The sequence below is a fragment of the Oncorhynchus gorbuscha genome, linkage group LG05, assembly GCF_021184085.1.
Source record: "Oncorhynchus gorbuscha isolate QuinsamMale2020 ecotype Even-year linkage group LG05, OgorEven_v1.0, whole genome shotgun sequence".
Taxonomy (NCBI): domain Eukaryota; kingdom Metazoa; phylum Chordata; class Actinopteri; order Salmoniformes; family Salmonidae; genus Oncorhynchus; species Oncorhynchus gorbuscha.
The window spans coordinates 24,496,009-24,513,245 of record NC_060177.1 but is presented as its reverse complement, the minus strand read 5'-3'; the positions used below and the strand labels follow the sequence as shown (position 1 = coordinate 24,513,245).

Below are 17,237 nucleotides of genomic sequence, written 5' to 3'. Positions count from 1 at the left end.
GGATCAATAGGCTTCAGCAGGCAAATACTGGCCCACTCATCCCCCATTAAATATGGGGGGCTGATATTGACACAGCTGCTTTGGCCAGCCAATAAAATAATAAGTAGGATGAATGAGGTCACACTGAGAGGATCATAAAGCATTCACGCACCACTGAGGTCAATCCTTTCAACTTCCTCATACAACTAAACACTCTCCAAAGTTGCTTATTTTGTGTACCTAAATAGATTAGAAGAGACAGATGTGATCAGCAGTATGATTTACAGAGACAATAATGTGAGATTAATGTGAGATTAACTAAGGATAACTTTATTTCATTTTAGCAGGGTTTTTAGTCTCAGTAAAGTACAGATGTGTACATACAGAGAGGTAGAGGCAGTATTTCTTCTCAACCCCCCCCACTCCAAAACGCCTGGAGGAGGCACACAGCCAGAGACCTCTTCTTCATTCCATATGGCAACAGCCTTGGAAACCTTCAGAAATAATCCCTCGGACAGTGCAAATCATCACAGTGTAGCTAAACAGATCGATTGTCAATACAGCTCACCTGTAGAAAGTCCCTCATCATATAAACTTGCATAACAGAGGACAGTCCCCTCCAACAGATAATATATAGGCACAACAGATGCTTATAACAGGTACTGACTGTATGGTCATATAGCATATTAATATGCTCCCACAGGTGCACATAGCAAATACAAAGGTAGGCGACACAAAAATAAATGTTAATTTTACAGTAGATTGACTCGTATGTCCAATATTAACACTGTTTAGTTCTTGGAGGATATACCATAAACATAGCTTCTTCTCACATTGTAACATGTTTCTGGTAAAAGTCATATTTCTATGAAATACAGAGATGAATCACTTTTAAACAAAAGTAAGGAATGTGTTTGTTACTATAATGCAAAAAAATGGATTATTGACGATTTAAACAATAATCTCAGGAGTAACAGAGCAGTCCCAGTAGTTAGTGGAAAAGCCCAACTAAAAATACACAGTAGAACCTTGATTTGAGAACGGTGATCTAACCAGTCTTTATAAAAGTTCTACTGCATCTTATTTTAATAAAGGCAGGGTTGAATACTGCAATAAGTCAGGAGTCGTAAACCTGAAAACAGAAGTGATAAAACCGAGATGTGTTCTGTAGACCACGCTAACATTATGGATGGATTACTATTCCTTATTCAGGTTTTAAAAATATACTAAAAAGCATCTATATAAAGAAGAATCCCTCGTACAAATTTCCCTGAAAACATATTGCCCTTCATTCAGCCATTTCTTCATATATTCAAAAGTAAATAAATAGCTAATATTTCACTCAAATCAATTTAAGGCCTTACACTCTGCCTGACTTCATTACAAAATTGAATTGATGTTCTAATGCACAATACAAAAATGAATGTTTCAAATGAAATTTGTTGCTATCAGACTTGATAAGCGGCTTAACATATTTGATTAAAGATATCAAATCTAGTGTGGGATTAATACATTGATACATTTCAATAAGGCATAAGAGGTTACAGAATGCAGTCCTTCACAGTGCATTACACGGTGAATATTTGGATTCCCTTTACATCTCTTTGCTGGATCATTCATAAGATGTAAGAAGACACATGCAATGATTATCTACAAACTTAGAAATTGTGCTGATAATTCAACTATTGCTAAATTATAATCAATAATTTACAAGACATTGCAATTCATCAATAACTATTATCTAGCCATTCCCTCTCAATCTATGTACTGTAAAAGGAAAAGCAAACACACATCACTATGCTATTTGACCGGTTTTCCAAAAGCACGTCGTGACCTGAAAGTGGTCTCTCTGAATAGGAGTCAGTCCACTTGGTCCTTGTGTAGTTTTAGTGACATTCTCTTTATTATGTTGGTTCACAAAGAGTATGTTGACAGGATGTTGTCTTGACTAGAGGAGCGTTTATAGCCAGATGAAGAGCGGAAGTAGGTCTCTCCGTCCGTGCTGATGTCATCCTCATCATCATCGTCGTCCAGAGGAGCAGAGTTGGTCTTACGCCTTCAGGGAGGGGAAACTAGTGTTATTCTGGGTGGAGGGCTGGGTGAGGTAGTTTACACAGTATGAAATAGTTACAGTTTGAGAGAAAGTGGGCTAAAGCCTACACACATTGCATTTTACTATGTTCATGTTAGACTACATTGCTCAGGAAGGTGTGATTAATACCCTAGGACAGTGGTAGGGAATGTGTTCAGATCAATTATAGTGGGTTCACATAATGTGTGTGCAACTGTGAAACTTCATAAACATGTGCTTTACACTGTGGAATCTCTTGGTGCTGTTAGCTTCAGCTGGCTAGAGCTGCATTATAATTAACTAGGTAAACAAATGCCAAAGCAGAATGAGCATGTTCTTAGCATCTTCTGTTAGCCATGTGTATTTAGCATTTTTACCTCATCTCGCTGCGCAGGGATTTGAGCTGGCTCTGGAGCTGCTCGTTGGCCTCCTGCTGTTCATCCAGGTCTCTCTGCAGCTTCTTCTTGCCGTGTTCCAGCCGGTCAATCTCCTCCTCCGCCTCGTCCATCTGCCTCTTCAGGGCCTTCAGACGCAGGTTCAGCTGCAAGAGGAACACCGAGGGTTAAAACAGCTTTTTTTGTGTGTGTGTGTGATATAGATATATAGATAATATGTGTGTGTGTGTGTATATGTTGCATCCTGACCTGGTCCTTCTGATCCTGCAGTGAGTGGTGCTCTTCATCAACTTGCATCATCATCTCCTTCACCTTCCTCTCCAGCCTCCGGTTCACCAGCTGCAGGTTGGCACGGTCCCTAGAAAACACAGCATCATGGGTAAGACTACCGATCTGCTACATGTCACATACTGTAGCAGTACATAAAACACTCTGGAAACCTCAAGGTAATTGGCCATATGCCACATACTGCATGCATCTACACATAGTATGCAGTATAACCTAAAGAATGTAAAACTAAACTAACCAACCCAAAGAACCAAGGTTAAGTGCAATGTGACCTAATTAGAGCCAGACAGCTTCTGTAATGAGTCTGTAGGCAGCACTGGTCCCTATAGCAGGACCTCTCTTCTCCCTCCAAATCCCACCTCTCCCTAGGAACCCAAACCAACCCCAACCCTAACCATACCGCTCCTCTCCCTCCAGCCTCTCCTCCAGCTCCTGGATCCGGCTCTCCAGTTGGCTAACCAGGCCCTCCTTGTTAGACTTCTGTGAGCCCTCCTGATGGGCTATTCTGCTCTTCAGGTCCTTATTCTGTTAGAAACAGTGTGAGAAACAACTTTGATACACAGTCTTAGTTCTACTTTATTAGGTAATGTTTTGGTCAACAAGAACATTTTCAGAGCAGGAGTATAGAGATGGAGACAGAGAAGGACAGATAGAAGACAGAGATGGATTAGATGAGTGCATGTTTTGGTATGTTCTGGTAATGGACTTTTCACAGATAGACTGCTGTTGTTTCCCCCCAGACAGGAAGGGAAGAAGGAGCGGGAAGAACAGGGCCGTGTGTACCTGTCTCTCCAGAGTCATCTTGTCACATTCCAGGTCCTGTCTGCCTGCCCTCTCCTGCAGGAGTTCATTCCTCATCTGCTCCACCTGTCAATCAGAGCGGAGACCTTCATCTCAATAGTTACACAACCTGAGAACACAATTATTATGAGAGGCTGCTCATGTGTCGGTAGGAAGACCCCTTCCTGTATGTGTAGGTGTGCAGATGTTGTAGTGTCTTACTCAAGGTGGAAGGAGCCTTCCTGTAGCTAATTGGGGGTTTGGATATTCTTATTTCGGTTGCATGATCTCACGTCAGCACTCAGTAATCTACATTCAGATAGACTCATATTTAGATTAACCTATCATAGCTAGTGCTGGGAATGCACTGACACCTCTCAATTCCTCAGGGAGTTGAACTTCTTCCAAAAGCCAGACAGAGAAAAATGTAAATGTTAGCTTTTAAGCTTGACTATTTCTGTGAAAGATTAGAAACTGAGAAAAATAAACAACCTTTGACTCAAAGTTACAAACTCAAACTGTCAAACTACTTAATTGTCTCAGAGAGAAAGAGAGCATGAGAGAGTGAGAGAGAGCGGGAGAGACAGACAGACTAGTTCAAGAGAAGGGAATACAGATGTGGATGGAAAAAAGACAACTAATCAACAATTGTTTTTGCAAGGGAAGCTTAGTATGGGTGATATTTTATGCCAATTAGTGTGTGAAGGTGGGCTGCTCTGATGAACGATGGGCCACATAACTGGTGTGCCCAGTTCAGTGCTTGAGGGAGCTGATTCAGCAGACTGGAACATACAGCAGAAACTAATCTGCTTTGTGAGAGACGGTGGGAGGAGAGAGGAGAGATTACTCTCATTTAGACAGGAGAAGAGCACCTGGTGCCAGGAGAGACGCAGGTGTTCTTCCTGCCGCCCCTGCCCCCTCCCTCACTCCAAGCCATCATGGCCATGGAGACCCCACTCTCTCCGTCCCCCTCTCCCCCTGACCACCACCACCACATCCTCCTACCCTAACCTCATCCACTTCACTAGGACTGTACACCACTCCACTGTTGCCTTGGCAACTCACCTTGGCCCAGTGTTGCGGTAATGCCACTTTGTCTAGTGCTACTCTTTTGTCTGTGCCAGGAGTTTCTTGCCTTTAAGGAGATGTAAGTACTTGTTCATTCCTTTAGGCCTCTCATACTTAGTTCAGTTCTTTACATTTTCATCCATTTCAATGTTGGAGGACTGTGCAGACTTAGCCCTTTAATCTTACCATAGCGGCACAATGAGCCTGACTGTAAAATAAATGGCCCTATCTTTGTTAGACATGAAGAATGCATCATGATTGCATTGGCAGTATGTAAATCAATGAGAGCACAGTGAATTGCAGAGGTATTGCAACAGGCTAGATCCTTGGAGGTAAATGCACTTAGCACGTGTTGAATAATACAAACACATCCTAGAAGAAAAAGCTTGTCCTGTACATGAATTGTATCTGGAACAATGTCACTTCCTCATGAAAGAGCACCAGTCCAACAGTCTCCTGATCTGAGTTAGCAACGCTTTCTGACAACAACTCTTTCTCCAGGAAGCATGTACTAGTTTATAATGGCAACATCAGCAGGTTTATCAGAGGGGAAGGAAAGCTGCAGTGTTTAGGTCTGACTCCCTCAAGATGTGAGAACTATGATCAGCCACAAGAAATGGATTTGTCCCTGAGACGCAGTCACAGCTAAGTGAACTCCATTGCCGTAAACTTGATACATTTGGCAGTGTGCATATTTTGGCTGAGGTGGTGCATTAAAAGGGGTATTTTGTGACTGATGCATGAGAATTGGATTGGTGCTTTTACACCGAGCAGGCAGCCTGCCAAACTGAACGATTATGCAAGATCCTCTTACAAGATCCCCTCTGCTCTCTCCAGAACACAAATTAACTGGGATAGTGGGATTTTTGGGTGGCTGTTCCACACACACACGCAATGAAGAATGGCTTGGTGTGTAGGTCTGTGTGTGTGGGTATTTGAGCTGTCGATGGCGGGAAGGGATGGCAGACAAGCACAAAGAACTGATACGGGGTGTAAGCTTAGATTAAGTCACATTATGCCAAGCTGCTCTGGAAAGACTGTACTTGAAATGCTTTCTGTCTTTTGCAGATGATAATGAAGTTCATGAAGTTTAGGAGTGTGACTCCCGGTCAAAATAGAGTAAGAGACAAATTGGTGAACCATGGTTAATGAATGTTAGAATGCCCCACTGACTGGAGGTCAGTTAGAGTGGTCAGGGACTCACCTGTTCTCTGCCTCGGTCTATCCTGACAATCAGCAGGTCTCCACTTTGCTTTTCCTCATCCAGATCCAGCTCCAGCTGATTGATCCTGTCCTGCAGTACACAGCATCAACATTGACATGGTAATACCAATGACATTATTATTTGACCTTGCTGTAAACATGGGGTTGCTTTTCTGAATGGCAGCTTTAGATTTCCTTCTGCCGTGTTTGCCATCACACCACAGTCAACACCAGAGGCCTGCAGTACACATGACTTGTGTCTATAACAAACTCAGGAAAGATCCCAGCTAGCACATTTGGTTCCTTGGAAGTTGTGGGATTGTATGTTTTTGATTTCACATTGGTTATGGGAAGCAATACTTTTCCTGACCGATAAAACTGAACGTTTTATTTAAACGTTTTGAGAACAGAAGTAAAAATGTTGCCTTTTCTGGGAACGTGCATTTTTTTGGTTGCAGGGAGGTTCTGAGAATGTTTTATTCTGGTTCCTTGAATTTTTTCCTGGGAGGTTTTATTAACGGTCTGAGAACAGAATTTATAGGTTATTTGGAGGTTTTTAAATAATTTCATAAAAATGTTCGCTGAATCATTTAATAAGACTTTTAATAACATCTTATTTTGCTTTAACTCTTTAGCACAGATAGGACACACAAATGAATTTCCTTAGACATTAATCATGCAACCACATTTATCTTTAATAGTGACACGGCATCAGTGAGATTCGAACGTATAAATTGTTGCATCCCCAGTTAAAGGAAGTAGGTTCTTTTTAGTTATTGCAAAGAGAAACTCGACAGTATAAAGCATTAACATCATGGAAACGGTTTATTTCCAACATGACAACAGATACAACATAGCCAGTTCAATGAGGGCCTGCCAATTAAGCTATGCGCATCCAATCAGATACATTCTTCCAATATCACGCCCTGAACATGTGCATACCATTTTAACCAGAAGCAGCATGTTATTATGCACATCTCTCACACACTACAGATCCTCCCCTGTAACTTCAACTAGTTGAGAACCTTACTCTTGTCACGCCCTGACCGTAGATTGCTTTATATGTTTCTATTTTTTGTTTGGTCAGGGTGTGATGTGGGTGGGTATTCTATGTTTGTATGTCTAGGTTTTGTATTTCTATGTTTTGGCCGGGTATGGTTCTCAATCAGGGACAGCTGTCTTTCGTTGTCTCTGATTGAGAACCATACTTAGGTAGCCTGTTTTCCCACTGTTAGTTGTGGGTGGTTATTTTCTGTTTAGTGTTGGTTGCACATTGCAGAACTGTTTTGGCCATGTTTGTGTTATATTGTATTCCGTGTTCAGTCAGTTAAGCTAATAAAGATGAACACGTACCCCGCTGCATTTTGGTCCAATGACTCCTGTTCTTCCGACGAAAGCCGTGACAACTCTCTTATTTTAACTTTAACAATGTTTATTTTAACAACTCCTAAGTACATAACCAATTTACTGCGTTAACATTCAAGGATTCGTCAAAACAAGTTGTTACATATTTCTTTGTTAAAAAATAAAATAAAATGATTCCCAGTAGTCCTTTTACAAGTCCAGCTTCTGTGTTACGGACAGGGTCTCAGAACATTCTGAGGCTTCCACCAAGGCGCATCTCAACTGTTTCAGCAGCTGTGCTCTGAGGCATATTGATCGCATTGTCCATCTCATTGTCCATATCAATGTCATCAACATCATAGTTCCAAAATCCTCCTACATAAAGAGAACCATCTCCCTGTGCAAGAGCATCACCTTGTCTCCTTGGCTTGATGTTCAAAATCTGATTCACGTCTTTTCACACAGTTACCCTCAACATTAACCATGTATGTAGCAATAACCAGAACCTTATCACACCATTCAACCATATTTCTCCTCCCCTGTAATTCTTTACCAAGACCTCTTGAACAACAGAGAAGGATCTGACACTGGCCCCTCAGTCTGTTCACTCGGCGAGAACTATGGTTTAATCAGGGACAGCCGTGTACGAACCTGTCTCTTTAAGGACAGCTCTGCTGGCGTTTTGCGTGTTCTAGTATGTGGTGTGTTGTGGTAGCCATATAGGAAGTTAGCAACATAATACTGTAACGTCATACCACCTACTGCTCTGTTCTTAGCTAGTGACTTCTTAAGATTTTGCACTAGCCTTTCAGCTAACCCATTTGAAGCTGTGTGATATGCAGGTGGCGTGGTATGCTTGATACCATTCAATTTTAAGTATGTTTTCATTTCACAGGAAGTGAATTGTGGGCCATTATCTGTGACTACTTCCTGGGGCAGACCATAGGAAGCAAACAGATTTCTGAGTACCTCAACAGTTTTAGCTGAAGTAGTACTCTGCATGTGTACAATTTCTGGCCATCTAGCATAAGCATCCATAACGATCAAAACCAATTGCTTGTGGTCTTCTGCAAGGTCTAAGTGAATTCTCTCCCATTGACCTGATGCCCATTGCCATGTACTGGCAATTTTGCAGGCATGCTACACTTCTGCTTGCATATGTCACAGAGACGTACTTCAGTTTCAATATTTTCATCAAGAGTGGGCCACCAGAGAAGACTTCTAGCTAAGGATTTCATCTTAACTACACCCCAATTACTCATGTAGTTCTGCCAATAGTCCGCTTTGCAGGCTTTGTGGAATCACCACCCTGAAACCCCAAAGAATACAATCATTCTCAATGGTAAGTTCAAACTTTCTTTTGACATAAGGTTTAAAGACTTCGTCTGGTCATGGTTTGGCCAACCTGACATTACATACTGCTTAACCATTTTCACTCTATACACTGGATTTGGTGTAGGACCCCTACAATCACCCAGTGGGAGTCTGGACAACGCATCTGCATTGCCATGCTGCCATGTTTCTAAAATAAAAGACCATCGCTGCATTCTAGCTGCTGCAAGTGTTGGGACCTGTCTTAGGACCAAGAATCATAAGAAGAGGCTTATGGTCTGTCAGCATGGTACTTTTCCTACCATACATATACTCATGAAATTTCATGAAACTCCAAACACCAGTCCTAGTGCTACTTTCTCTATTTGAGAATAGTTCCTTTCTGTTTGGGAAGCATCCTAGAGGCAAAACATAACACGATTCAACAACTGAGACATAAACTGAACAAGTTCCACAGACATGTAACTAACAGAAATTGAATAATGTGTCCCTGAACAAAGGGGAGGTCAAAATCAAAAGTAACCGTCAGTATCTGGTGTGGCCACCAGCTGCATTAAGTACTGCAGTGCATCTCCTCATGGACTGTACCATATATGCCAGTTCTTGCTGTGAGATGTTAACCCACCCTTCCACCAAGGCACATGCAAGTTCCCGGACATTTCTGGTTGGAATGGCCCTCACCCTCACCCTCCGATCCAACAGGTCCCAGACGTGCTCAATGGGATTGAGATCCGGGCTCTTCGCTGGCCATGGCAGAACACTGATATTCCTGACTTGCAGGAAATCACGCACAGAACGAGCAGTATGGCTGGTGGCATTGTCATGCTGGAGGGTCATGTCAGAATGAGCCTGCAGGAAGGGTACCACACAAGGGAGGAGGATGTCTTCCCTGTAATGCACAGTGTTCAGATTCCCTGCAATGACAACAAGCTCAGTCAGATGATGCTGTGACACCGCCCCAGACCATGACGGACCCTCCACCTCCAAATCGATCCCACTCCAGAGTACAGGCATTGGTGTAATGCTCATTCCTTCGACAATAAACGCGAATCCGACCATCACCCCTGGTGAGACAAAACCGCGACTCATCAGTGAAGAACACTTTTTGACAGTCCTGTCTGGTCCAGTGACGGTGGGTTTGTGCCCATAGGCAATGTTGTTGCCGGTGATGTCTGGTGAGGACCTGCCTTACAACAGGCCTACAAGCTCTCAGTCCAGCCTCTCTCAGCCTATTGCAGACAGTCTGAGCACTGATGGAGTGATTGTGCGTTCCTGGTGTAACTCGGGCAGCTGTTGTTGCCATCCTGTACCTGTCCCGCAGGTGTGATGTTCGGATGTACCGATTCTGTGCCGGTGTGGTTACACGTGGTCTGCCACTGCTGCGAGGACGATCAGCTGTCCATCCTGTCTCCCATTAGCGCCGTCTTAGGCATCTCACAGTACAGACATTGCAATGTATTGCCCTGGCCACATCTGCAGTCCTCATGCCTCCTTGCAGTATGCCTAAGGCATATTTACGCAGATGAACACGGACCCTGGGCGTCTTTCTTTTGGTGTGTTTAGAAAGGCCTCTTCAGTGTCCAAAGTTTTCATAACTGTAAACTTAATTGCCTACCGTCTGTAAGCTGTTAGTGTCTTAATGACCGTTCCACAGGCGCATGTTCATACATTTTTTATGGTTCAATGAACAAGCATGGAAAACAGTGTTTAAACCCTTTACAATGAAGATCTGTGAAGTTTTTGGGATTTTTACTAATTATCTTTGAAAGACAGGGTCCTGAAAAAGGGACGTTTCGTTTTTTTTGCTGAGTTTAGATGTCTCTTAGCTTCCTCAAAAGTACTTTGGCTTTTCTGTGACCATTCCCATTTAACACCTTTCTGCAGTAGAGCGGTCACAGCCTTAACTATGGTAGACAGATTTTGAATTCATTTTCCATAATAGCTAAGTAACAAAAGAAAAGACCTGAGCTCAGTGGTGTTTGTAGGAATGGGAGCCTAATAGCTTCAGTTTTCTGTTTCATGGGGTGCATCCCCTCTGCATCTGTCACATGACCTAGATAGGCTATGCTGTTCTGGAAGAAATAACATCTCTTTTAACCTTCAGATTTCAGTCTTTTTAGCACTTCTTCAAGATTTCTCATGTGCTCTACTGTGTTACGCCCTGTGATAAGTATATCATCAAGATAGTAGATTACCCCATTTATACCTTGTAGGATCAGATCCATTATTTTCTGAAAAATAGCTCGAGCACAGGCAACACCATAAGGAAGCCTGTTGACCTTAAACAACCCCTTATGCATATTCATGGTGAGATTGTGTTTAGAGCTCTCCTCTAGTTGTCCTGGATGGTATGCCTGTGACAAATCCAGCTTTGTGAACTTCTCACCCTGTCAGCTTGGTGAACGAGTCCTGCGTTTTTGGTAACGGATACTGATCTACTTCCAGCCACGGATTGATAGTTATCTGTATTTTCTGTTTTCGGTATACACACACAACTGGAGCAGCCCATTCACTGTAGTTAACTAGAGTAAGGACCTCTTCTGACTCCAATTTGACAAGCTGTTTTTCAACAGCTTCTATAAATGCAGAGATTTTCCCTTTTAGAACTTGTGACTCTTTACTGTACGTTTTTAAACACAAAGTTTGCAGGTGTTATGTTCCCCAGTTTCCGTGTTGTTGTGTGTTTGTACAGTTGAAGTCATAAGTTTACACACACTTAGGTTGGAGTCATTAAAACTCGTTTTTCAACAACTCCACAAATTTCTTGTTAACACACTATAGTTTTGGCATGTCAGTTAGGACATCTACTTGTGCATGACACAAGTAATTTTTCCAACAATTGTTAACAGACAGATAATTTCACTTATAATTCACTGTATCACAATTCCAGTGGGTCAGAGGTTTACATACACTAAGTTGACTGTGCCTTTAAACAGCTTGTAAAATTCCATAAAATGATGCCATGGCTTTAGAAGCTTCTGATAGGCTAATTGACATAATTTGAGTCAATTGGAGCTGTACCTGTGGATGTATTTCAAGGCCTACCTTCAAACTCAGTGCCTCTTTGCTTGACATCATGGGAAAATCAAATGAAAACAGCCAAGACCTCCACAAGTCTGGTTAATCCTTGGGAGCAGTTTCCAAACGCCTGAAGGTACCATGTTCATCTGTACAAACAATAGTACACAAGTATAAACACCATGGGACCACGCAGCCGTCATACCGATCAGGAAGGAGACGCGTTCTGTCTCCTAGAGAGTGCGAATCAATCCCAGAATCGCAGAAAAACAGCAAAGGACCTTGTGAAGATGCTGGAGGAAACAGGTACAAAAGTATCTATATCCACAGTAAAACAAGTCCTATATCGACAACCTGAAAGGCCGCTAAGTAAGGAAGAAGCCACTGCTCCAAAACCGCCATAAAAAAGCCAGACTACAGTTTGCAACTGCACATGGGGACAAAGATCATACTTTTTGGAGAAATGTCCTCTGGTCTGATGAAACAAAAATAGAACTGTTTGGCCATAATGACCATCGTTATGTTTGGAGGAAAAAGAGGGAGGCTTGCAAGCCAAGGAACACAATCCCAACCGTGAAGCACGGGGGTGGTAGGATCATGTTGAGGGGGTGCTTTGCTGCAGGAGGGACTGGTGCACTTCACAAAATAGATGGCCTCATGAGAAAGGAAAATGATGTGGATATATTGAAGCAAAATCTCAAGACATCAGTCAGGAAGTCGAAAATGGGTCTTCCAAATGGACAATGACCCCAAGCATACTTCCAAAGTTGTGTCGAAATGGCTTAAGGACACCAAAGTCAAGCTATTGGAGTGGCCATCACAAAGCCCTGACCTCAATCCTATAGAACATTTGTGGGCAGAACTGAAAAAGTGTGTGTGAGCAAGGAGGATTTACAAACCTGACTCAGTTACACCAGCTCTGTCAGGAGGAATGGGACAAAATTCACCCAACTTATTGTGGGCAGCTTGTGGAAGGCTACCTGAAAGGTTTGACAAAAGGTAAACAATGTAAAGGCAATGCTACCAAATACTAACTGAGTGTATGTAAACTTCTGACCCACTGGGAATGCTATGAAAGAAATAAAAGCTGAAATAGAAAGTTATTTACTATTATTCTGACTTTTCACATTCTTAAATAAAGTGGTGATCCTAACTGACCTAAAACAGGGAATTTTTACTAGGATTAAATGTCAGGAATTGTGAAACTGAGTTAAAATGTATTTGGCTAAGGTGTATGTAAACTTCCGACTTCAACTGTATGTGTTTGTACGTGTGTGCATTTCAGGTTGGCTTCCTGGATTCCAAAGCAGCTGATATGTCGGCTCATCACTAATTGGAGCTCTGACCCCGCCCTCTCGTCAGGGGAAACAGCTGACTGCAATTACCGACTCCTTCTGCAGCTTTAAAAGCCAGTGTTCCTTGTGTTAGGAGAGAGATGTCTTGTGTTGGTCTGGTAAATTTGTTGAAAGTGGTTTTGAGCTGTTCCTGTAGAGGTATATGTGTATACCATAGTACCTAGTGTTTTTGGTTTATTGAAATTGTTCAATACGTTTGAATTATTCTGTTCATTTGTTCCCAGGGGGGTAAGGGGAAGGCACCTTGGTAGTTTTTAGGCAAGAGGCCTGCAGGCATACATATACCCCTAGTATTTACTCTCTCTGCACACTAGGTAAGACCTGGGCGGACCACCCCGCTGTATTTTGGTTAGTGCGCCAGGTGGTGCTAAGAATAGGTAACCAGTGGGTAGGCAGGTAAGGTAGGAGAGGGAACTTTAACTTTTCTTTGGTTCCGTCCAGCCCCTTTTCCCCACCTTACCGTGTGAAGGAAGAATAAATTCCTTGTAAACGGTAATATTCTCTGCCTCTCATCCTTACCCGCACCTACAATCACGTACCTTTTTTCCCCACTCCACAGGGAGTTGAGTTGTAGTCTGGTGTTACGTTCCCTCAAAGGTGTATGTAACAGCAGGACTCGATTTCACCCTCTTGAACCTGCGGTTATACAACCTCTATCACAGAAACTGCTGCACCTGTATCAACTTCCGTTTTGGGTCTCACATTTACATTTACATTTACATTTAAGTCATTTAGCAGACACTCTTACACAGTACGGTTTAGTAATGTCTTTACCTGTATTTAATGCAAACAGTTCAATTCCTTTTACGTTACCCAACTCAGTCAGTGGCAAACAGCCGATGTCCCTTTATCAGATGTCTGGCTCATGTGAGATGTAATGCTCATCTCTGTTGCAATGACGTTCTTGCCTCTCTCTCGCTGGTGTTCGTTGCCCTGGTGCTGATCATCGTTGCGCCTCTAGTCTTCCTGCAGTCGAAGTAAGGAGGCCTCTCCGTAGCATCCAGGTGCTTGTTCCATTTTGTTTGCTTCGTCATTGTTTTTTCTCACTTGACACTCCCAACAGGCCCTGGCTATGTGTTCTTTCTGCACTCCCGATAGGCCCTGGCTATGTGTTCTTCTTGCACTCCCGACATGTCCTGGCTATGTGTTCTTCTTGCACTCCCGATAGGCCCTGGCTATGTGTTCTTGCACTCCCGACAGGCCCTGGCTATGTGTTCTTCTTGCACTCCCGACAAGCCCTGGCTATGTGTTCTTCTTGCACTCCCGACATGCCCTGGCTATGTGTTCTTCTTGCACTCCCGACATGCCCTGGCTATGTGTTCTTCTTGCACTCCCGACAGGCCCTGGCTATGTGTTCTTCTTGCACTCCCGACAGGCCCTGGCTATGTGTTCTTCTTGCACTCCCGACAGGCCCTGGCTATGTGTTCTTCTTGCACTCCCGACAGGCCCTGGCTATGTGTTCTTCTTGCACTCCCGACATGTCCTGGCTATGTGTTCTTCTTGCACTCCCGATAGGCCCTGGCTATGTGTTCTTGCACTCCCGACAGGCCCTGGCTATGTGTTCTTCTTGCACTCCCGACAGGCCCTGGCTATGTGTTCTTCTTGCACTCCCGACATGCCCTGGCTATGTGTTCTTCTTGCACTCCCGACATGCCCTGGCTATGTGTTCTTCTTGCACTCCCGACATGCCCTGGCTATGTGTTCTTCTTGCACTGCCCTGGCTATGTGACATGTCCTGGCTATGTGTTCTTCTTGCACTCCCGACATGCCCTGGCTATGTGTTCTTCTTGCACTCCCGACATGCCCTGGCTATGTGTTCTTCTTGCACTCCCGACATGCCCTGGCTATGTGTTCTTCTTGCACTCCCGACATGCCCTGGCTATGTGTTCTTCTTGCACTCCCGACATGCCCTGGCTATGTGTTCTTCTTACACTCCCGACATGCCCTGGCTATGTGTTCTTCTTGCACTCCCGACATGCCCTGGCTATGTGTTCTTCTTGCACTCCCGACAGGCCCTGGCTATGTGTTCTTCTTGCACTCCCGACAGGCCCTGGCTATGTGTTCTTCTTGCACTCCCGATAGGCCCTGGCTATGTGTTCTTCTTGCACTCCCGACATGCCCTGGCTATGTGTTCTTCTTGCACTCCCGACATGCCCTGGCTATGTGTTCTTCTTGCACTCCCGACACTCAACCCTTGTAGCGGCACTCATTTGGCTTGTGCCCTTCTCCCGCGCAATGGTAACATGGTTTACCTGTTTTTCATCATGACTGCATTTTGCTTTAAAGGTATTTTGTGAGAACTGCTGTGCACTTTCTTTAAATCAAAAGTATTTTGTGTGATCTATGTTTAGTAAACGGTTTCTCAGCTCTGCACTTTAAACACTGCACACATCTATCACGTAATGACTCAAACTGACCAAATGTACATGTGGCTAATGCTTTTCTTAAACTAGCCAAGTACTCACTAATAGACTCTCCCTTGAGTTGACTCCTTGACTGGAACTTTCATCTTTCAGTAATTAAATTTGTCCTCGGTACGTAGTGATTTTTCAACAGTGTGACCGACAATCTTTTTTTTTTTTTTTTTTTTTTTGGTTTCTGTGGAGCACAAGTCCATTAACAAATTGTGAGACTTTCTGCCAACAATAAGAAAAATGGCTTTTGACTTATCCTCGTACTTGAGCCCATTAACTTCAAATCTGTTCGACACTTTCCTCAGTGAAAATCCTCGGCCTTGCCGAACATCATCGGTGCTAGCTTTTCTACACAGACTGTCTCGACGGCGCTTGCACTTTCTTGCTCGCTCTTGTTCTCCTTCAGACAAAAACTTGCATCCCCGGTTAAAGGAAGCAGATTATTTTTAGTTATTGCAAAGAGAAACTTGACAGTATAAAATATTAACATCATGAAGATGGTTTATTTCTAACATGACAGCGGATACAACATAGCCGGTTCCAAGCTGAGTCCATCTGCACCCGCTCAAAGGTAGCACACTTGAATACCCTGGCCAACAACCAATGAGGGCCTGCCAATTAAAGTTGGCGCATCCAATCAGATCCATATATCACACACTGAACACGTGAACACCATTTTAACCAGATGTGCATAATAACATGCTCCTTATCTCTCAAACTACAATCTTATGTTCTCTATCCATGGAATTAGTCCACTCAACAAGTACTGCCATTTCCACAGAATTTGTCTCTTAATGTTCTTTGAACTATTTAAGAACATGCCCAATGTCAAACCAGTTGGAGAATGCTCCTAGAACATTACAAACATTTTTATTGAATGTAACCATGTTTGAACTTTTAGGAAACATTCTGTTCAAGTAATGAAATCCCAAGAAAAATTTATTTTGTCAAATTCCTTAAATATGCCAGGAATGTTCTAAAACCAAGTAACTATCTTGCACCATTCCCAGAAAGTTGTTGTATGCAAAATAACCATAGGACAACGCTGCTCTCACCAAGCTCTAAGAAACATATGGTTCTCAGAACGTTATGTGCTAGCTGGGAACTGTTCCTTTCTCAGGACTGGAGTACAAACAAACAGACTAAATGGAAGGACTAGCATAGACTGACTGAAGACTCAAAGATAACCAATTAATACAGCCCAAAAAGTCTCCATGAACACATGTATAGTTTAGAGACAATGTGAAATTAATAATTAAGATATACCTCCATGAGTTTGATCTGTCGGATTTTGTCATCCTTGGAGTGGGCTTTGGTCTCTGCCTCCACCTCCAGGTCATAGACTTTCTGCTCCAGGGCCTTCTCCTTGAGCACCGAATCATCCCTCTCCCTCTTACACTGCCTCAGGTCTTCTTCCACATGGCTCAGCTGCAGGACACACACCACACATACTTTTAAAACAGAATGGAAATGGAAAACAAGTTTTGTGAATGCCTCCTACTCATTTACCAGTACACCACAGCGAACAATAAACCACACGTATGTGTCATACTGTTACAGTAACATCCATACCTGTCATGTCTGCTTTAGCAATGCAATTTCAGCAGTGGCCACAAGATGCCATCTGTTCCTTTAACAATAGTGACTTAAGAGAAACTTTCACAAACACTAGCCTGGTGAGTGAAGAAAATGAAAGAAGAAAATACATTTGTCTTTAGCATGTCTCAATGTGCATGCTTATAAGATGGATGTCGGGGGTTGGGACAGACTGGAGATCTGAAGCAGATGAAACAGTGACCTCATCACCAGGCTATAGAGGAGTATGTCAGTCGGGAGGAGGATGTGGGGTCAGTCATTCCTGCTCTCACAACAATGACACTACATCCCCCTCTTCCTGTAGACCAGCTGGACAAAGATACATCAGCCTATCCCATCTGTGCATATACATTACACTGGGTAGACTACAACACAAAGATGAACCATTAGCAGC

The 17,237-nt window shown here is 43.1% G+C and overlaps 1 protein-coding gene across 1 annotated transcript in view; it reads right to left on the bottom strand.

The window, feature by feature from the left end:
- Positions 1-400: 400 nt before the first annotated feature.
- Positions 401-17,237, bottom strand: part of LOC124035723 (cingulin-like protein 1) — a 43,283-nt gene continuing 26,446 nt past the window's right edge. The window contains exons 13-19 of the mRNA XM_046349335.1: positions 16,514-16,675; positions 5,786-5,875; positions 3,517-3,600; positions 3,134-3,258; positions 2,695-2,803; positions 2,428-2,591; positions 401-2,035 (exon numbers count right to left, since the gene is read on the bottom strand). Coding sequence (XP_046205291.1) covers positions 1,894-2,035; positions 2,428-2,591; positions 2,695-2,803; positions 3,134-3,258; positions 3,517-3,600; positions 5,786-5,875; positions 16,514-16,675 — 876 coding nt within the window. The 3' untranslated portion in view covers positions 401-1,893. The remainder of the gene's footprint in view (positions 2,036-2,427; positions 2,592-2,694; positions 2,804-3,133; positions 3,259-3,516; positions 3,601-5,785; positions 5,876-16,513; positions 16,676-17,237) is intronic.